General features: G+C 39.1%; 1 protein-coding gene across 1 annotated transcript in view; it reads left to right on the forward strand.

Annotated features, from left to right (window-relative positions):
* LOC131038152 (BTB/POZ domain-containing protein At3g05675) overlaps positions 1 to 22,849 on the forward strand; it is a 34,768-nt gene extending 11,919 nt beyond the window's left edge. Inside the window, exon 2 of the mRNA XM_057970493.2 lies at positions 20,963 to 22,849. Within this exon, the coding sequence (XP_057826476.1) occupies positions 21,174 to 22,505 (1,332 nt within the window). The 5' untranslated portion in view covers positions 20,963 to 21,173 and the 3' untranslated portion in view covers positions 22,506 to 22,849. The remainder of the gene's footprint in view (positions 1 to 20,962) is intronic.
* Positions 22,850 to 23,410: the final 561 nt, after the last annotated feature.

Raw genomic sequence — 23,410 nt, forward strand, 5'->3', positions numbered from 1 at the left:
TGCATTTCATGGTAATTTGCATATGAGACACGTAGGGAATTGCATATCTAGGGAATATGCTTGTAGGAGAAATTTCACCTTTGATGGGTGATCCACCTTTAGTGGAATTATCTATTATTTCTTCCACCTACCCCTACCTACTCTTGTATCTCATTGAGCCACATGTCATGATTGTGTGCTCTCATTTCCCTATGGCCTTGCCTTTATAAGCAGGCTCATGATCATTGTATGTTGATCCAATTAATCCAGGCTTGTTGGACATTTTGCATCGTGATGAGATTGTTCTTGTCTATTTTGTTCTCTCTTACTTTTGCGCTATGATCTTGGGTTTCTATAGGCAAATTCTCACACTAGTCAATGGAAAGGAATCTAACAATGTGTATTCGTGTGTATGCGCCGTGTTTGCATATATCCATGTGTATGCTCAATGCTTGGTTTAGACCTGATGTATTTCCAGCATGTCTATCATGTTAGCGCGAGTTTACATTAACCAAGATAATGAAAGAAACATCACTTCGTGTAGAACTCCTAATTCCTAAATTATCTTAGAGTATACAGAAGAAGCTAATTACATCACAAGAAAGATTACAAATTCCCAAAGGTTGATTTGGGGGATCCTCATATTGGTAGATGATTTAGTTTGAGAAAATTAAAACTGACATTGCGTGAGGACAAGCAATCTTGGGCAGGGCAGAGTGTAATGTCCCCTCTTTGAATAGGATTTAATTATAAAGAATAATAATAAAATTAGAATGAAAAAGAATAAAAATAAGATTAAAATAAAAATATAAAAGAATGAAATTAAAATATAATTAAGTTTAATGAATGGTGAAAAGGCATGAAATGAAAACTTATGACTCCCTCAAACACAAGATATAAAAGGGACAAGAGAACCTCATTTGGAAGGAGTATAGAAGGAGGAAGAAGAAAGAAGGGAGCATGTAAAACAAGGAGGGATTAATGGAAGTAGGAAGAAATGGGCAGAAATGATGAAGGGTTGTAACTCTTCAAAGGGTGATAATTATTAAAGGCTGCGACTCTTGCAAAGGGCAGATATGATGAAGAGGTGTGGCTCTCCCTCACATGGGAAGATATAAAGGGGAGAATTTGAGGAATACATCCAAGGGAGATCAACTCGGGGAATAGAAAATACGCATTGCAATGAATAATCAGAAGTGCAGATCTGATATGAATAAAAAGACAGCAATGAGAAGACATGATCCATTTGAATGAATATCTCTTTCCAAAGAGATGTGTCTCCTCAATGAGATACAAAGGTTTTAAAAGAGTACGCAATTAATGGAAGTGGAGCAGCAAGATGAATCATTGCCCATAAGATAGAGAGCAACAATCACGAAGGAGACAATTCCAGTTCATCACAGCAGATTTCTAGTTATCACAGATTATTATTACCAAAGCCTATATTCGGTGGTATACATGATATTTCTGCCAAACATTGTCTTATATACATGTCGCTTATGCATAATAGAGAATGCTTGAGTATATAAAGTAGGGCCTGAGGTGTAAGAGAAGGGTGGTGAGCGGGCACTTATAGAGTCAAGGAACCCCCTACAACCTCACCCCAACCCCACAAGATGGCAACCATCTTCCGGAAGACAAGACATGAATGGGGAAAGCAGGTACAAGCCGCCAAGCAAGCAAGAGGGCTGTGGTAGATAACCACTCTTGGGCTTGGTGTAGAGATTGCTTCGGGTAGATCCATCATGTCTCTTCTTCCAAACCCTAATATGCTTGAATAGTATTATTGATAATCAATGAATATGATATGGTTTGCCTAACCCTATTGATTGAACATATATATGCATGTATGTATGTAAGAAGCAATAGTCTGCAAAAAATCACGGTTATACCCAATTAATCTTGAATCCTGGAGCCAGTGGCTTTATTCCTTGAAAAATCCTGATTCACAAAAAATTGATGACCCAATTTTCAATGATTTTTTTCATTTAAGTCGCATTAAAATCATGTTAAAACCCCCCAAAAATGGCAAAAAAAGTGAAAAAAATTGTTGTAAAAACTCCCAAAACCTTAGGAAAACTTTTGAAATTACTGAATTGCTCAGAATTAGGGTTGATCTGAGATGGAATAAATGTTGAAACAGTTTGTTATTTTGTCTCTTAGTTTTCTTTCCAACCTTTGAAAATCCCTAAATAAAAGAGTGGGAGGAGCAATGGTGGTCATCAACCAAATTTGAAAGGGTCTCAATCATCCTAAATTATGCGGGGGCATATGAGATAGTGTTGAAGTAGTTGGCAGATCTGCTCTAAATCGTGGCTTCAATATGACTCAAGCTCTTTGCACGCCCCTCCCCATGGATTATGCTGCGAACAAGTATATAATTGATGTTGTACACTAGCTTTAAAATTAATACTATTATGCACTATTATAGATGACACTTTGAGGGGGAGGGAGCGGACCCCTTTAGTTTATATTTAATACTATAAAGTAGTTTTTTAAAATTAAACTATTATAGACTATGAATATATATTAATAGTTGTATAATAAACTATAAATTAAAAATAATGTAAAATTTATAATGTACATATTTAATTTTTAATATAATATATAATATATATTTTTTTGGTGGAGGAAACTTCGTTTTTTTAGCTTGGTTTGATCCTAGAGAGACCACTTACAGAGGATCTCCTCACGCGAGGCCATTTTTTGGGGGGTCATCATTCCCCCCACTTGTTCAAATTCGCAAGCTCAACAACCCTAGTGAAGGCAGAAGGCCTGCAAGCTCAATGGCCTTGTGGGGGTTTGAACCTTGTGGCTGCCTCACCAACAAAGTGTTTCTACCACGACTTTAAACGTCCGAAGACATATATAATATATATAGATATGGATATATGATTTATAATTTATAACTGATATAGTTAATTTTTGCTCAAACAAAGACGTATAATTCACTATGTGAGCAATATATCCAAAGTTCTCCATGAAATACAAACTCTTATAGACTATGAATATATATTAATAGTTGTATAATAAACTATAAATTAAAAATAATGTAAAATTTATAATGTACATATTTAATTTTTAATATAATATATAATATATATTTTTTTTGATGGAGGAAACTCTGGTTTTTAGCTTGGTTTGATCCTAGAGAGACCACTTATAGCGGATCTCCTCCCGCAAGGCTATTTTTCGGGGGGTCATCATTCCCTACCCCCCTTGTTCAAATTTGTGAGCTCAACAGCCTAGTGAAGGCAGAAGGCCTGCAAGCTCAATGGCCTTGTGGAGGTTTGAACCTTGGTGGCTGCCTCACCAACAAAGTGTTTCTACCACGACACTAAATGTCCGAAGACATATATGATATATATAGATATGGATATATGATTTATAATTTATAGTTAGTTAATTTTTGCTCAAACAAAGACGTATAATTTATTATGTGAGCAATATATCCAAAGTGCTCCATGAAATACATCTGAATGACAACAATCAAGCTTACATGTTTGTAATAAAACAGCCTCCAACACATAATCATTAAAATTTGTCTCTACCTAAAATAGTAGTTGCAAGCTAGGTATTGCCAAAATCAGTGGCTTGCTAATCTTTTACTTCAACTAAACAAATTCCTTTTGTTGAATTCTACCCTATATAAAAGACTTACCAATTGCCATTGAGGAATATAAAGCATTGCAACTGTGGAATGTGATTTGATAAGCTTCCTCAAATTATGAACTACCCCTAGAAAACTCCTTGCCTCAATCACAATGAAAGTTTTGGATCACCTCAAAATGGCTTCCTTTTTTACTAAATTCCTATCAATAACTGGATCGCTGTCTGATAAATTTTGATCTCAGCTACTTCATAGACTTAACTAATCTTTGATCTCAGACTTAAACAACTATTTGGTGTATTCGGTGACTGTCCTTTTAAAAAGTTAACTGAATATTTGCCTATGTAATCAGCAATATGAATATAAACAAAAACTTATTTTCTACAATTAATGGGTTAAACTATATTTTATTTATTCTCTATATCTATATGCTATGGAAATGCCCTTAAGAAAAAAGTAGTTTGTGTCTATTTTTCTACAATTTTTTACGATTTTTTAAAATCCAAATTTTTACCCATTTTTTCAAAAAATCTTATACTTTTGGTTTGCCAATTTTTTCCCCAAAAGATTTTTGCTGCTATGATATAAAGCAATGCAATTGTGGAATATAATTTGATAAGCTTTCTAAACTATTGAATTAAAACTCCTTGCCTCAGAAACAATGAAATTCTTGGATTATTTCAAAATGACTTTCACTTCTACTAAATTCATAATAGCAGCTGGATTGTTGTTTGTCAAGTTTTGATCTCAGTTACTTCATAGACTTAACTAATATTTGATTTTAGACTTAGACAATTACCTTGTGTATTTGGTGATTGCTCTCTTAATAAGTTAACTGAAAATTTGCCTATGTAATCAGCAATATGAATATAAACAACAAAAAATCATTTTCTACAATTCATGGGTTAAACTCTATTTTATTTGCTCTCTATATCTCTATGCTATGGAAATGCCCTTAAGTTTAAAAAAAAAAAATCTCCTTTTCTACAATTTTTTATATATTTTTTTCAATCCAATTTTTTCAAAAAAAATTATACTTTTGGTTTGCCAATTTTTTTCTGATTTTTGCCGATTGTTTCAAAAAAATTTATACTTTTGGTTTGCCGATTTTTTTTTAAAAATGATTTTTGTTGCTTTGTGCTGCTATGATACACACATTGGATCTAGTTAACATGTACAGGGTATTCCTACTCCTTCAGTGACTAAGATGAGACACAAGCAAATAAGACTTTGCTCTCGTAGGACTTCATGAACACATGATAATCACTATAGTTCTTCTCTTAGTACTGGTTGTGAGCAAATAGATCTTGCCACATCAGATGATCCTTCTTCCATTTTTAATCAAAGAAAACCTATACCATTCATATCTTAACCAGACTGGCATTGCAATTATGCAAAAGCAGGTATTTATTATCTCAGCCCAAGTCTTCATATTCCTGTTATTGCTACTGCAACATATACTCTTGTAGATTGATTTTGAAGCCTAGAAGAAAGATTTATGGACTGGTACTCATTAGCAGGACTGCGATTGGATGGACAGATGATTGTCCCAACAATACTTATGATCTTGTTTGAGAATTTGTGTTGACGGGAAGAGTCTTTTTGTTGCATGGGAGTTCTTTGAGCACTTGTTTAGTCTTTATCCTTTTTCTAAAAAATCACTTGCCCAAGTCTCGTTGTTTGCTGTCTTGGAGTATTCCAGTTGATCTTTACACTTTTTACTTTGTAGCATCATTGTTGATCACAATTGGCTTCATCCCACATATGTATTGTTGTCATTATTCTCATTTGTGGAGAATGTTACATAATGCCATACTTATACTTTCAAGTCAAATTTAACTGACTTGTCATATCATTGAACTTTGTACTGCAGTATGTGGGGTTTTATGGGGCAGTAACCTTTCATTGACCATTAATAACTAAGTTTTCCCCCAGACATATATATATGTGAAGCATCTCACTCCTATACATTGATTTATGTCAGGGCATCTCGCTCCTCATTACAACCTATGAGTAATGTATAATAGTGCATGTATGATTGTTATCCTGCAATTTTTTGTGGTGTACAAATATTAGATATTGGGGTAGAATGGTACCTGTTTACGTTGCTCCTGTTGCCCTTATTTTATCTGCTTGCTGCATGCAGTCATATGCTGATCCTATTTTGGCTAAATATGTGATCATATTACGACACTTGATAGAGACGATAAACCCAGTTTATAAATAATAAAAGATGTAGTGATAGTCTATAAATTTGACCATCTAACGGAAATAATCTCCAAAATAAAGCTCAAAGTAAAATCAAGTCCTATTTATAACAAAATTTAAACTAGGTTTGACTTGACTGATTTTTCATGATAAAATTAATACGCTTTTTTTTAAAAAGTTTTCCTCATCCTGAGTTCTAAGTTGGATGCATTTTAAAACTTGTGTCCGCTAAGCCAGTATCGAATTTGAGCTGTGTCTTATATTCTTTTCTAAATATATGTTCTATTCACATTCCCTTTTATTTTTACCATATTGTTTAGTTGGTATGTCTGGGTGTTGACTTGAGGTGGTCCTCCTAACTGTATCTTTGTTGCCTTGATTTCTGAATACATCTGCTGACTATATTCCTTTGTGTACGAATACATGCATTTGGTAGTAGAGGGTTATACAATCCACAATTGTATGATGCTATATGTTATGTATAAAAATGAAAGCATATTTTTAATGTATATATGTATTGCTATATAAAATAATTATTATTCAAAATTAAAATAATTTATTTTGTGTTTTATGAAGTGTGTTTCATATACTACACCATTATGAACAAGAGTGTAGATTCTTGTGGAGGTTAAGAAGGAACATTTAAAGAGACTAAATTTATTGCCTTGATTGCAAGAAGCGTAGTGTTCTTAGATCTGGTAAGGGTGAAAGATGGAAAGCCTTGAGGTGACAAGATCTAGATGCTATGGTTGCTAGGCTCTGATACCAATTTATATTACTAAATTAAATAACAGAGCAGTCATAGGAGATTGTTGCAACTTTACATTGTTGTAGATTCAATTTGTATTAAGTGTATACAATGGGACTAAGTTTAGTGAGGGCTCCTTGGGTTGTAAGATTTTTTAACCTTTGTTGCATTGTATCAAATCTCTGCAAAATTGTAACTCTCTGTAAAATCGTGGATACTTTGACAATATTGTTAACAGCAAGGAGGTGAAATGTTGGACATTTATGGATCTCCATTTCTCTAACTAGCTGGTTCAGACATGAGGTTGGGTATGGGTTTAGGGTCCCTGGTATGGCAAGTTTGTGTTTTCATTATACAGCTGGGTTTGGCTGTTCTATATAGATTTTAAATTTGAATTATAAATATAAATAATAAAATATTGAAATAAATATAAGCTAAAAATATTTTTAATTCATAATTTTGAAATATAATAATGCCAAGGCATTATACAGTGGCATTAAGGGGAGGAATGTTACCTAGTACATAAAAACAAAACATAGTTGACATTAATATATATATATATATATATATAAACTTTTTTTAAATAAAAGGGTAAAAACTTTATTGAAAATCAGATAATTGCATTACACAGATAGGCAAAACCCCAAGGCCCCTAGAGAAAACAACCAAGCCAACCACACATCAACCAGCTTCATTACCATCTATGTCCTCAGTGAAAATCTTTTGCAGTTCCTGACAATAGTCCCCAGAGAGGTGCTCCCAACCTTCCACTTTCCAATCACTGTCATGATCTGAGGCCCACTTGGCCAAACAATCCGCCCCTCCATTCCATTCCCGAGGAATATGGATGAAGGACACCTGCTCCATTAAGGAGCTAATTTGGAGAATCCGTTGAACAATCCCTGCCAATTGCCACTAAATCCCACTCACCTTTTGCTCAGTCAACAAATTAACAACAATTTGTGAATCCGATTCACAAATCACCTTCCTACAACCCAATGCCAAAGCCCTCTCCAATGCATAAAGAATCGCTAAACCCTCCATAAGATTATTAGACTGCCATCCTTTATGAACTGAGAAAAAGAAAACAACCTCCCCCCTGTTGTTCCTGCCAACACCCCCTATTCCAGCCGGGCTTGGGTTACCCCTAGATGAGCCATCAGTGTTAATCTTGATAAACTCCTCTTGAGGGGGTACCCACCTTCCCACCCTTTGCACCTTCTTAATAGCTCATCTACCTCTCCGGACACAGGCAGAGGTCGGAGATAGCTCCTTCAATCCAAGCCTACTCACAATATCTGCCTCGTCTCTACCTAGCGGGAAGTTCACCTCACACTTAGCTTCCATTGTCTCCCGAATCATAACTGTGATCCTATTCCAGACTTGTTGAACAAACAATTTGGCCTCACGGAAAATCCTCCTATTCCTTTCGAGCCAGATCTGCCACAGAATGAAAATGGGCCCAATATACCAGACAGTTTGGATGAAGGAGGACGGAATAGGAGGTTTGCCCAAACTGCTCCAAAATTCCACCAGAGAATCAGCATGGACACAAGGATGCTTCCACACCCCCCACCAATAGTGCCAGATAAGCATAGAGAAAGGGCATCTGAAAAACAGATGAGAGGAATCTTCCTCTCTGTTACCACACAGAACACAGATAGAGGGCCCCAAGAATCCCCGCTTGCGGATATTGTCCCATGTAAGACATCTATTCCAAGCCAAAGTCCAAGCAGAGCAATTACACTTCGGCCAAGAAGCATTATTCCATACCTGTTTCCACCAATTCACTTCCCTTCCCTTTGAGTCTTTGCCTCGTCAATTCCCAGTAACCACTAGCCACAGAAAAGACGCCCTTAGGATTTGGGGACCAAGCTAGCCCATTCCTCCCCTTAAGATAGCTACAGTGTCTATTCGCCAAAATGCCCTGCAGCTCAGCACATTCTTCCTCCATCCCAACCACCGGCCACTCATTAGGATTCTTCCACCTTTCCAAATCTAGTTGACCGCACCTGTAGACCACCTTAAAATCACTCACCCTTGACCATCCCGCGTCCAAAAACCTCTAGCCCAGGTTTCCAAGGTTAGGAAACTGATCAAGGATGGGAGGGTAACCATCCCAAGAGTCTTTCCAGAAAAGGACCTCTTCCCCCCTTCTGCAAATCCAGAAAAGCCCTGCCTTAATGAGAGAAGCCCCCCGCTTAAGCGCGTTCTAGATCGAAGAGCCCTTTCCTTCAAGCGAATATCTAGGGATTTCCTCCAACGGGATCCTCTGCATATATTTATTGGCCAGAATCCTGGCCCAACCTCGATCCTGCTCAACACAGTACCTCCAGTACAGTTTAGCTGCAAGAGCCTCCCCAAAAAGAATAGATTGCCTTAACCCAAGCCCCCCTGCCTGCTTTGGGCTACACACCAGGTCCCAGTTGACTAGACTCCACTTGGAAGCAGAAAGATTTCCTGCCCATAAGAACTGCCTAGCCAGAGAATCCAAGCCCTTCAAGAACCACTTAGGTGCCACCTGAAGCATACATCGATAGGTCAGCAATGCCTGAACCACCGATTGAATTAGTTGGACCCTCCCTACAAAGGATAACCATCTATGGGTCCAGTGTTCAACCTTCGATCAGAATTTATCCAAAATCCCCTGCCACGACTCCCTAGGAGGGTTGCCAGGAGAGATAGGAATTCCTAAATAGGTCAAGGGCAGGGAGCCAATTTGGAATCTCATAATAACAACAATCCTCCTTTGGATATCTTCTGGAGTGTTGAAAAAGAGGATAGAAGACTTATCCTCATTAATCCTCTGGCCAGACGCCGCAAGATATACATCCAGGACCTTCTGTAAATTAGAAGCTTTGTTGATTCGGGCTAGCCCCATAAGGGCTGTATCATCCACAAACTGCAAGTGAGACTTCGGTTGCAGGTCATTACCCCAATTCCAACCTTGAATATTACCTAGGCCCACATTATGCTTAATCAGCCTCCCCAGAGCCTCAGCAAGAAGAATGAATAAATAAGGGGAGAGGGGATCCCCCCTGGCGGAGACCCCGTGAGGCCCCGAACAGCTCAGTATGATCCCCATTGATAAGCACCGAAAAAGTGGTGGATGTAACACAACTCATCACCCACTGGATCCATTCATCAGCAAAACCAAAAGCCCTGAGGATCTTCTGAAGGAAGGACCACCGAACTCTATCATATGCCTTGGCCATATCCAGCTTGATAAACATAACCTTTTCCTTGGAGGTTGCCATAGAGTGGATGGTTTCTGTAGCAATGACCACCCCATCTAGAATTTGGCGGCCTTCCATAAACCCACTTTGCTCCTCCGAAATAACACTCCCCAGGCACTTCTTCAATCTGTCTGCAATCAATTTAGAGATGATCTTGTAAATCACATTGCAAAGAGAGATGGGGCAGAACTGACCTAACCGGTCGGCCCCTTCACATTTGGGGATTAGAGCAATGAAGGTCGCATTCAAAGCCCTAAGCATCTGCTTATTTCTCTGGGATTCCTGGACCACATCCAATAAATCAAGCTTGATAATATCCCAGAACTCTGGAAAGAACTCAACTGGGAACCCATCCGGTCCAGGAGCCTTCCCTTTCCTCATATGGAAGACAATCCTCTCTAGTTCTTCCATCAAGATAGGCCCCAGAAGTTGCTCATTCATCTCCCTCGAGACAAGAGAAGGGATGTGTTGACGTGTTTTTTGTACACTATCAAACACAGAATAAAATACCCAAGGGTACCTTATCCTCTCTTGAGTAAAGCCTCTGAATGCTGAAGATATCGCGAAAAGGATCAATCAGGGTGACTTCAAGGTTCTTCGTTGTAGGATCTCTACGTGTGGATAAGCTCTCTGTGGTATGATGTGATTTGCTAGAATCACAAGGGGACTTACACTTGACTGAACTTCTGATTTGCTTTGAATATTTGCTGGAACACCGGATTTTACTGCCTTAGATTTGAAAAAAGGAAAAAAGACGAGGGCGAGGAAAGGATCTAATCCTAATACTAAGAATGTAAGAGCAATGAATGATCTTTGATGGAATTCTAACTAAGTCTTGTTTTGACATCACAGGACCATCTCCACAAGGTTAGTGCGATCTTCGAAAGAAAGCTTTATGATGTTCAAATCATCACTGCAGGCATAGACACCATCAGGCTGATGCATATCAATGAAGAAGCGACAATTGAAGTTAAGCTTAAGCTGAGTGATTCCAGTTGACTACACAAGGCAAGTCTGCAATCAACAAACTGCTAGCAGTATGGATATACGAATTCCACCATCAATCAAGCACATTTCTTCCGATGCATATCAATGAAGAAGCGACAATTGAAGTTAAGCTTAAGTTGAGTGATTCCAGTTGACTACACAAGGCAAGTCTGCAATCAACAAACTGCTAGTAGTATGGATATACGAATTCCACCATCAATCAAGCACATTTCTTCCACTCATCTAATAACATGAAATCAAATATGAGAAGTATAAAGACCATGCAAATTGTCGAATCGACCCATAAATTTCACCATTTCTTCAATGAAGTTACAAGTCTCTTACAACAACATCTTGGCAACAATCTTTGCCTTCTCTCTCTACTCTACTCTACTCTAATTGCTATTCTAATCACCTTCTAACTACTCTCTATTCACTAACTCTATTCTATTGCTTTCTATCTATTGCCTTTACAAATGAAATGCCAGGGCTTATATAGTGCCCTTAATACAATTCGATGGCTAAGATCAATTTGAGATCAATGGCCAAGATTCAATAATGAAAACCCTAATTAGGGTTTGTTACAACCATTACATAACATTTAATGCTCGATCGATGATAAAATTGTATCTTTAGGACACATGTCTTCTCTGGAAAAATCGACCAATGGATAGCTGGGGTAGGTACATCGAAGTTTGTGCCACCTTCCATGAGTTAGGTACATTGAATCTGGACATGCTGAGGTGGACCAATCCAATTGGAGAAGTGATGATTGGGATGCCACCTCGTTCGACACTTGGTTGATGCCAATTTGATGTTGCTGAGAAAAGTTAGTTTTAATTAATTCATCTAGAACTATCCGCTTCTTCAACGAACCCTTGCTCTGACTTCCTTTTGTCTTTGATTTGTAGGATGATGATGTACCTCGCCTTGGAATGCTGGATTGGAAGAAGTTATTCCTGATGACGTTAGTCCAAAGAAGTCCGTCCTTGTCGATGCTAGACTGGAGGAGGTCGCCCATATCCTTGCTTGATCTTCTTGGAGGAGACCGTCCTTGATCTGGCTTGATTTTCCAACTCCGGGATCTCCATTTGATGCCTACACAAAATATTAAAGTTAGTCTTTTGAGCATCAAACCTCAAAGCATGAAATTTAAGACCTTTCAAAGGTAAAACTTAAGATATTAATTTGAAACTGAATGGAATTTGGATCTTCAAGGACTTTACAAAATTGCAATGGGATCACAATAAGTCTTGAATAAGAACTTCAAAAAAGTAATTCTTCATACCCTCCCTTGAGTATTAAACTCTAAGAAATGATGCAAAAATAGATGAATTTCGCTAGGCAAAGTGTAGATCATAGCCTCCTCTTGGATGAATCACGCCTCCTCTAGCTTCAAAAGAATTTCACCTTCCACTAGCTTCTTCAAAATCTAGAAATTCGCCTTCAAATGCCTTCAAAAGTTTGGAAATTATCCTCCAATCTAGCAAGAAATTCGCCTCTCCAATAGCCTTCAAGATGAATTTCGCCCCTTCAATTAGCTCTCCAAATTCGCACTTGAAGCAATGAGTGAATGATTTGGATAATGAAAAAACACACCTCCAATATATAGAGAGCGCTCACCACCTTACCCCTCTTAGGCCGACTTGGCAAAATAGGCCTCAAAAAATAAATAAAATTACAAAAAGGAGAGGCCGACTTGATAAAATAATAAAAATAAGCCTGCAAGCGCTCCATTTTTTATTTTAATTTCACAAAAATTAATTTTAAATGCCTTTATAATAAAAATCCGATTTTTTGAGGCTCAAAATTAATTTATCAATGCCAATTTAATTTTAATTTTTTCAAATGCCCCAAAGTTAGCAAATTTTGGTGAATTTCAAGGAATGTCAACGTTCAATTAATGCAAAAAATGAAGGATATCATCAATTTCGCCTTGGACCCTTGGTGAAGGCCAGGAGCGATTTTTTAATCTAGACCTTGCATACCTCCCTTTTTCCGCCCAAAACTTCATCTAGACATTTAAATGGCATTTTTAACTGGATTTTTTGAGTTTGATTTCACTTGATCTCTAAGAGGAAGGTGCCTTTAAGACTTTTTCGCCCTGGACCCTTGGAGAGGGACAGGAGCGATTTTTACTTTTGCTCTTATTCCTTCGTCCTTTTAATTGCCAACTCTCAATGTGGGGTAAGTGATGATCTCTTTCATCCATTCCATACATGTTTAACTTGTTTTTGCAAGGCAAAATAGGTGTTCCAAAGCTTTTCGCCCTGGTCCTTCAGTGAAGGACAGGAGCGACTTTTGCATTTTAGCCTAGGATTAGCAAATTTTGAAGTCAAATCTTTGTTCACCATGCCTTAGAAGACTTTTCATCCTTGCACAATCTTGCCTTAGCATAACCTTGGAGGGAAGTTATTGGTTTTGTAAAAATCGCCCTGGTCCTTCAGTGAGGGACAGGAGCGCTTTTCCCCATTGTCATCAAAATTTGTAATCTTTGCATCTCAATTCCACCTCAAGGCATTTTAAACACTCTTTCAAACTTGCGCCTTGGCTTAGATTTGTCCAAACTTGGATAGAAGAGCTGGAGACTAGGTTTTTCGCCCTGGTCCCTTGGTGAGGGACAGGAGCGATTTTTTACTTTTAAGCTTATCCGTCCCTTGTTAGTCCTCCAAGTTATCTTCAACGGGCTAAACATGTCTTCTTCCATTCATTTCAATCACAAAACTTGTTTTGTCCTTGCAAAAAAAATTGCACTTTTGGAAAATCGCTCTAGACCTTCAGCAAGGGACAGGAGCGCCTTTTGTCATCTTGGTATATTTCCTTGTTTGTGGACCACTCAAATTATATTCAACGCACAAACCATGTTTTCCTTAATCTCTTCAAATCATAAAATCATTTTGATCTTGCAAAAATAGTGCAAATTTGAAATTCAAGCTCCGTTCCTTCAGTGAGGGACAGGAGCGAATTTTGCCTTCTAGGCCAAAATGCTTCACTTTTCACCATGAAATGTCTTGGCTAGGGAAGATTTCATCTTGTTACACGCCATGAATAAGAGTTCAAGTCCAAGAAAGGTCTAAAAATGTGTGTATAAAGAATTTCGCCCTGGACCCTTGGAGAGGGACAGGAGCGAATTTACCCTTCTAGGCAAAACTCCATCATTTCATTGTCTTTAATCAAGTCTGGATGCTCTATCACATTCATTTCGTCCTCCACCATGCCTTTGATGTTCCAATTTGACCAAACAAGGTCAGGAATGACTCCAATAAGCCTTTTCGCCCTGGACCCTTGGAGAGGGACAGGAGCGATTCGCCTTGGACCTCCTGAGAGGGTCAGGGGCGAAATTTGCTCTAGATCCTTAGTGAAGGACAGCAGCGAAATTTGACTTTTTGAACTCTCTATCAGGATAATTTTTATGGAATATAACATTTAAGTATAAGTGACATTATACTTTAAGTTATATTGCATATATACTTTCAGGATGTTTGAGAGTGGTTTCAGACCTCTAGGAGTTATATTGCAAAATCTAGTTTTTGGAGGTTTTTCAGTTTCCAGACTTAGTCAAATTTCAGGATCAGGACATTCCAGACTTAGCCAATTTTCAGGATCAGGACTTTTAGACTCAGCCAAAATTTCAGGATCAGGACATCACTCAAGCCGGACTTGCTATCCATGTGATCCCCTGGGCGACGCTCAAAATGCAAAGGCTAATGGACAAAACCCTAAAAGTCCTAAAAACAAACCCTAGAAAGCAAAAAGCAGGGGTCCCCATTTGCAATGGGGTGATGTGTGAAATGGTCACAACAGGATGCAAGCTAGAACCAAATTCTCCTCCTCTGTTTCCCCGTGAGATTCTTCCTTAAAGAGGGACTGGAAAAACTGAAGAGCCTCCCTAGACATCTCCTGCAAGGATAAGCACTGCTCACCTCTATCATTAACCAGAATAGGAATGGAATTTCCATGTCTCCTTGCTTTCACTGAGTTGAAGAAGAAAGCCGTATTCTTGTCCCCCTCCTTCAGCCAATCAATGCGGGCTCTCTGCTTCCAATAAACTTCTTCCCTAGTCTCCCATTCCTCAACCACCTTGACAGCGTTGTCTTCCTCTCTGAGCAAATCCTCCGACAGCCCATGCTCTCTGATTTCCCTGGTGATCTCACTCAACACAATTTGGGCAGCTTTCTTCTCATGAAAGATTTTCCCAAACCCTTGCCGGTTCCACTGTTTACGCTGGCGCTTAACAAATTGCAGCTGTTTGGCAAAAGTGAACATGGCAGTGCCAAAGGTTGGCCTGCCTTTCCTCCACCAATCTACCACCAGATCCTGTAAAGAAGGGTCCCTAAGCCACATAAGTTGAAATTTGAAAGTAGGCGAGCGAGCAACCCGAGCCGAGGACGAAACCAACTTGATGGGCCAATGATCCGACCCTCTCCAGTCAAGAATCTCAGAAGTTGTGGACCACCCCCCGCCAATCCAAAAGCAAGACACCAGAAAGCGATCCAACCGTTCAACGATCCAATTCTCACCAACCCTCTTGTTGTTCCAAGTGAACACGCCATTGCTAGGCTTGATGTCAACCAGCTGCAGCCGGGAGATACTATCCTGGAAGAGGACTGAAGACGGTTCCAACCGCATGACACCCCCCTTCTCACTCAACTCCAGAATGGCATTGAAATCTCTTGCCATAATCCAAGGATGAAAAGGGGCCAACCTCCGCATACCAGCAACATGAGACCATAAGTTATGCTTACCCTGAAGATCAGTGGGAGCATAGATATTTGAAAACAAAATGACCTCCCCAGTCTCGAGGCTAGAAAGCACCCCGGATATCGAGGATCTGGAAGTGGCCCACCAGACAGGGTGAAGCCTTAAAGGGTTCCAAAGACAGGCTACTCCTCCTGCGGATCCAGCTGCCCCAACACACTGACATTCGCCACGCCCCCACAGCTTTGGCACAAAACCCATCATACTCTCCACTGACAGTTTAGTTTCTTGCCAGAAAAGGATATCAGGAGCATGATTCCTAATCAAATCCCGAATAGCTTTTTGTCTAGGGCCGCTGTTCAAGCCCCTTACATTCCATGAGAGTACGATCATTTGGGAGGGTTGGAAAAGTGAGAATCCAAGGTCTTTACTGACCCTGACTCAATCAAATTCTCTCCCATCATTTTGATTTTATCCACATCCTTCTTTCTGCCAGCCTTTGAGATTTTTTCTGAGGCACTTTTCTTAAAATCCTTCTGATAAAGACCCAGGTGAACAAAAGACTTACTAGTCCTAGCTCCAGCCGGTTCCAACTTCAGGGCTATCGGGGACCCCTCCCCCCACCCAAAATCGCCTCCAAACCAGGGATGAGTCCCAGCTCAGCCCCTACAGCTTGCTCCAACTCCATTTGTTGGTTTCCAGTCACTACCAAGGCCTGGGAAAAGTCCTCCCTAGCTTTTTCCGGTGCCTCCCCTGAAGCCCCCTGATCCAGCGGGGCAAATCCCGGATTCACTTCCTATTGGCTGAGGTTGTCCAGCGCTTCAAATCTATTAAAAGTATCCTCCTCCTGTCTCTCCTGAAGGGACCTCTTCTGGCCCCGATTTCTGTTCCTTGTCTTCATTGGAACAAACCCCTTAGCCCCCACAACATCAGTCACCACTTTTACCTTTATCCGCCCTATCTTGACCCTGAGCCTGTTGTTGAGGTTGGTACACCACCGGTTTATATCTAGGGCATTTACGTTGAAGATGACCATACTCATGACACAGTCGACAGCGAAAGGGTAGAGTCTCATAGTCTAGCTGTCGAACCCATGAGTAAGAGCCCACACACATATCTACAGCATTTGGTAATGGTTTACTGAAATCAATTTCAACACAAATGCGTGCAAAGGTCATTACCTTTCTCCCTAGGGTTTGCGATGAAGATCCCACTGGTTTCCCCAGCAGTGCTGCTAGCATCCTTAACACGTCGTCTCGACAACATTCCACTAGAAGACGTGGTAACCGAACCCATACAGGGACCCTGTTTGGGAGCTCCTCCGAAGGGTTAAACCCCGCATGCCAAGGTTTGATGAACAACCCCACCTGATTGTGAAAATATGGACCTCCTTCAAAAACCCTATTTCGGTCCTCCATACAATTGAAAGTAACCATGAAATAATTGTTCGCCAGCAGCGTAATCTCCATTTCCTCATCTGGTGCCCAAGACCTCTGTGCCCAGTTTTCCAGGAACTGCAGGGAGACCCTCATTCCCAAAAATTTGCAGTAGAGCGAGTGTTTTGAAAAGTACTCCACATCTTCTGCTATCATCTCTGGAGGAATGACCAGCTTCGGCCTTTCACTGCATCTCTCCAAGCACCCATTAATCTTCGTAAGGCGAGAATTACCAGTACTTCCAGTCTCCGGTTCTGAGGAAAAAAGGGTATTGGAAAATGTCTTCATATTCTGAGGTGGGGGTTTAGAGCCCACCACTGCACGGAAGTCCATGGCTGGAGCCCCCTGAGAGGCCTCACCACCAAAGCCCGACATCATAACTCAAAAAGTTTTAAAGGGCCACAAAGGCCAACCAAAAACCCCAGCCCAGGGAAACCCTAGAGAAAGCACCGCCCCAACAGCTCCCCCTTCCAAGCTCTGGAGGAATGACCAGCTTCGGCCTTTCACTGCATCTCTCCAAGCACCCATTAATCTTCGTAAGGCGAGAATTACCAGTACTTCCAGCCCCCGGTTTTGAGGAAAAAAGGGTATTGGAAAATGTCTTCATATTCTGAGGTGGGGGTTCAGAGCCCACCGCTGCACGGAAGTCCATGGCTGGAGCCCCCTGAGAGGCCTCACCACCAAAGCCCGACATCATAACTCAAAAAGTTTTAAAGGGCCACAAAGGCCAACCAAAAACCCCAGCCCAGGGAAACCCTAGAGAAAGCACCGCCCCAACAGCTCCCCCTTCCAAGCTCCTCCCAAAAGAACCCCCAAACTGACCCCCCAAACCCCACGGGAGTCCCACTGGGAGCCCACTACCCGCAGCCTACCGGAGCCCTTCCTCCCGCGCAGCCACCCCTAACTCCCGCACTGCCAATCTTCCCCCAACGGCCGGTGCAGCAGCTCTTCCCTCTAGCCGCTCCCAGCCCGCCGCTCTCCCCCGACAACCTTCACTCCCTTCCCCTTCTGCACCTGCACCTAAGTCCTCCCGCGAGCTAGGGCTTCGAAACCCTAGCTCGGCCGCTCGACACCTCCTGCACGCGCGCCATCCGGTCTAAAAAAATCTCTATATATAAACTTCACCTTGCCTTTTTTTAACTTATTTTTCCCAAGATAGGTATGCCATTTATATGTTTACATATAGTTTTGAAATATAAATAATATAATGAGATAAATGTATACACATGAGTTAATTGTAGTTAATAAATAAATTAAATAAGGAAAATAAAGGAGAAAGTTAAAAATCCTATAAACTATGAACACACCAAGTAATAAAAAAAAATGAAGTATGTGAAAACAAGAATGGGACAAGATCGATTTTCAACAGGGGAAGTGAGAAAAAGAAAACTAAAGACGAGGTGATTTTGCACCTTAATCTGGGCAAAAGAATATTATAGCTGGAGCTTTTATGCAAACAGACTGACATTGTGCAAAAGCTGTAAATGTATTTTCCTGTGCATGTGCTGGGCACCGCAAGTGTATGATACACTGTAAAGGTTTTTCTGATTTGGCAGTTGAATATGTTCACTTGAAGAACGACTTGCCATTCTGAAATTCACAAAGATTTATGGAAGAAAATTTTTCAGACTTTAACTAGAATTAAGGTTTTTTCCCTGGCCTGGGTTTGGCTTGGGTATGCCCAGGATTCTTACCTGAGGCTGTAATTTTTTTTAAAGAACATTTGTTTTTTTTCACAGACGAGTATTGTGTAGATGAAGAACATTTTGCTTTCTGGAAATTCACAAACTTATGGAATAAAATTTACAGGCTTTAGCTGCGTTTTAAAAAACTTTTTAATTTTCTCTGGCATGGGTTTTCCCTGGGCATGTCAGGGTTCATACCCATAGCAGATCCAGGCTGGGGCCCTTGCCCAAAACCGTTCAGTATGATTACAGCTCCTGAATAAAGTGTACCTGGCAATACAGCCGACTTTCCTGCACATACTATAATTGTAATCTGACAATATCCTTGCAGTTTTCACTCTACAGCACACTTGGACTGAAGGAAAACGTATCTGGCATCAGTGCTTGGGTGTTATGAGGTCACTATAAGCCAATGGCAAGTGTGCACCATGAATTGGTTCCTAGTTGAACAGACATAATTAGAGAACGCCAAAGCATAGACTGTTATTTTCAATCCCAGCAGATACACTTGACCATAACATCTCCAATCACATTGAAATTTGAAAACTTTCTATCCAGCATTTCACATATCTGACGAGAAAAGTAGATAATCACTGAGGCATTGAACAAAGTTCTAATAAGCCAGCCTTTATATTTCTCTGGTGAAACATAATCTCAACACTATTTGGCATTTTATTATTCTGCACCAGCCTGCAAAAAGTCAAATAGCAATACCTTAAAACCACCAAAGAAATTTTTCTTCACATCATGAATGTATCTCATGTCTCTTACAACACGAGTTTCACATTGCATAGGTTTGATAACTTATTTTACGAGAAATACCTTCTATCATTGACCATTTTTTTAAATTCCGGAAACAATAATGTCTATGTTTCCATATTGAAATGTCCACTTCTTGTGTTTTGGATGGTCTTTTGTTCATGTGTGCCATTTCAAGGTAGATTAATGTCTTTTTTCTTTTTACCATTATTAAAATTTGTGGGAGATAGGCTGCACCACAGCTCTATAAAATAGAAAAGGAAAGATAAATATCTTTAGTAAAATGGATAAAAAATTTGAAAATGTTAAACAAATTGCGGTATATATTCTGATTGAGTTGTTAAATAGTTATGCATGTTATAATAATATAGTTTCTGACATTTGGTAAACTTAGCTGAATGATCTAGTCCAATCACATTATGGGTGAACTTACTGCAGATTATTTTCTATTTCATACGTTTTCCTCTATGAAATAGATCCTTCTATTAAATCTAGGATAGATTTAATAGTCATCAGTGCTCATCATGTTGATGAAAACAAATAAAGGACATCGCTCAGCTCAGCAGCTGCTGATTGCGTGCTTATAATTTGTATCATGTTCATAAAAACTGTAAGCACATAAATATTTTGTCTATAAGACTGGAGAGGCTTGAAGACATTTAAATAATTAAAGACTGAAATTCTAATATAACTGCAAAGTTGAAAATTCAAATCAGAAGTTGGGAAATATAAAAGCCACTGTTGGAAATGCAATATAGCGCTCATGAAATATTTGGCATCAGGTTCCAAATTGTCAACAACTTTATGGAATTAAATGTGTTGTTGCTTATTTGATGCACTTTTTTGAGTCTGTATCAATTCCTCTGGACTGAGCTTATGATAGTGAAAGTTGCTAAATAGAATTTTGAAATGCATTCATAATTACCGCATTCAATATCATGTGTCTGATTGACTTTTCTGTAAGTGTTGGGCAGTCCTTGCTATGGGAGTAAATGCATTATGTGGGGAAAATTAGCTAAGCCATCTGTGCTCAAGTTCAGTGAAAGTTGAGCTACAATGCATGTTATTTTAATAAAACTCATCTATTTGTCACACAATCAGCCATGCTCGGAAATGAACAGCATAGACTGACTAGTACTTTTTGTTGATTTTATCCATATGATAAAGATGGACATGAATTTGTCATTGCAGTTTTTCAAGCCAAAAGCATTTTTGAAAATATTTGCTAGTATCTGGTTTTGTTCATGTTAGGGAATTAGAGGAAAAATTACTCTGCTGAATATTCAACATTTTGTTTCTCTTTCAATTAGTGGTGTAGAAATTCTATATTTCATCCTTTACCTGCTATACTAATATGCTCTTAGGAACGTGAAACTTTAATGTGCTTTAAGGAATGTGCACTACACACCAATGCAACCTTAATGTGCTTTTAAGAATGTGCACTACACACCAATGCAACCTTAATGTGCTTTTAAGAATGTGCTCTACATATCAGTTCAACCTTAATGTGCTTTTTACCTGCTTTAGATGGAGCAGTGAATATCCATAAACACACAATTTGAAAACTGCATTAACTTTTCTACAAGTTCTAAAGTCATATCATGTTTCTTGGGCAGGTTTGTATTGGATGCCTTAGGTGCCGAAGATTGGAACTTATTGAGAAAAGCTTTTGAAAGCAACTTCAACTTAGATGATTTGTTTTACTTCCTGTTTTCTCTAAGACAAGATATCTAAGGAATTACAATTCCATGGGATAGAGCTAAAGGGTGCAAACTTCCTATTGAGGAGTTGCATGTATCTATTGTGAATATTGGTATTTCATTTATCATGGCCGATGAAGATGCTACCGCAATAAAAATATTGGGGGATCGGTCCACGAGTGATGTAATTGTCAGATTGAGGACAAAGGATGGGAGAGATGATTGGTTTTATTGCCATTCAGAGATTCTTGTAAAACATAGCAAGTACTTTGCTGAGCGTCTTTCGGATGATTGGCCCACATGTCAACTTCTGGATTCTCGAAATTGTATTGAAGTTTACTTTGATGAATCTGATTTTGATCATCATGTAAATATTTTAAGGTTGTTTTATGCTGCTGATAATCTTGTTACAGATTTGTGGCAAAATGTAAAGAATGCTCTTGGCATTTTGAAAGTAGCTACAACACTTGGTTGTGCCCAAATAATTTCTAAGTGTGTCCAATATTTAGAGGCTGTTCCTTGGGAGGAAAATGAAGAAGAGGAGGTTATAAAATCTCTTCCAAGTTTAGGTTCAGAAGCCATCCCCATTCTTGCGAGACTTCAACCAGTTGATCCAACTGCAGTGAGAAATGTGTTCCTCTCTGCAATGCATGTTGCTCTTTCAGCAAACAAAAGATACTTCGATTTGCCAACTTCTCCAGATGAACTTAAAACATCTGCACAAGAGCAGGTAGAGTATATGCTCATAGAGGATGATGATGCACCTCTTCTTGCAGCAGATGAGCATGTGAAATATGAAGTAAAAAAGCATATTGTGGAGTTGTTTACCAATTTTGAAAAGGAAATGGCATCCTTGTTGTCTGAGACAGATGTTATAGAGGACTCTGAAAGTCGTGTTCTAAAATTTTTGTCTGATTTGTTATGGCTGTGTCATATTTTGCCTAAGATGGATCTGCTTAGTGATTTTGTCAGCAAGTGGGAAGAAGCTTCAGATTATATTCTTAGAATAATTCAGGATATAAGATTTGGCTCAGCCATGTGGGAAACGAAGCTGAAGGTTATAGAGATAACTGCAAAGGTTTTGGAGGCAGTTGGCTATGGAAATGTTATACTTTCTGCTCCAAGGCGAACCCATTTGGTGAAGGTTTGGCTGCCCTTTATGAGGGAGACAAAGCCACAACTTGACTTACAAAATTTTCATGAGAAATTGCCTTACGAAATGGATAACGACCTTTTTCAGAGCATAGAATCTGCAATCATTTCACTGGTACTGGCATTGCCTTCTATTGATCAAGCAGAAATTTTGGCAGATTGGCTCAAGACGGAGCAAGCAAGATACCCAGATTTAAGTGAAGCATTTGAAGTGTGGTGTTACAGATCCAAAGCAGCCAAGAGGAGACTGTCTTTAGGTTTAAATGGTGTTAGCAGTACCTCTACGGTGAGCAGTGTTGGCCATTAATGGCAATCTATTCTATTTAAACTTTGATTTTTGATGTTGTAAAAGTAAACAATCTAGCCAACAGACATTGTGGTTTTGTACTGTAGAGGTCACATTTATGTTGTAACTCCATGGGGTTGGTGATCAATTTCAAGCTGAAAGCTTGTTCTTTTTACCACCACCATCTGCCTATCCCACTTTCCATTCACCAACAAAAGTATCCGAGACACTCTTTCTTCTTCATGAAATAATTCATGGACAGGAACCGTTGGCAAGAAGTATTTGGTTGAATCTAGATTAGGGCTCTATTGAACTCAAAAGTCATTCTGAACAGAACTTTAATGAAGCCCTTAAATTATGTGGTATATGATATTGAATGTGGAGGCTGCTAAAAATGTTCCTGTACGTCTATGCTAATGATTACTTTTTACCCTGTAAGTAAAACACCTGGTATGCTATTTACAATTCATCCATCTAATTTTCCTCTTTAGTAACTTCCAACTTGTATGTAGAGCTGTGATTTTTGTTCGTAGAAACCCACTGCTAGTGCTCTAAAGAACCAAAAGCTCAGCAAACATATACAAGAAGTCTGTGAACTGTATGTATATGAGAATGCTTTTTAGTTCTAGAAGTAATTTTAAGATGCATTTATTTTTTAAAGAATTTTGAGGAATAAATAACAACACCTTTAATTTCAAAAGATCTTTTCAAGTTACATAATCATTATTGCTCTTTTTAATGCATGTTTTAGATACTATTTTCTTAAAACTAAATCTTTAATTAAAAAAATAATCATAATTACTTATATTGATAAGAGAAAGTTTAAAAAGATTACGCCACTTTCTTATTCATTTCTAAGATTAAATGTGTAAATGATTTATATTTTAAGGCAGATATATAATTATATTTTATATATTAATACTTTT

This window comes from Cryptomeria japonica, chromosome 11 (genome assembly GCF_030272615.1).
Source record: "Cryptomeria japonica chromosome 11, Sugi_1.0, whole genome shotgun sequence".
NCBI lineage: Eukaryota > Viridiplantae > Streptophyta > Pinopsida > Cupressales > Cupressaceae > Cryptomeria > Cryptomeria japonica.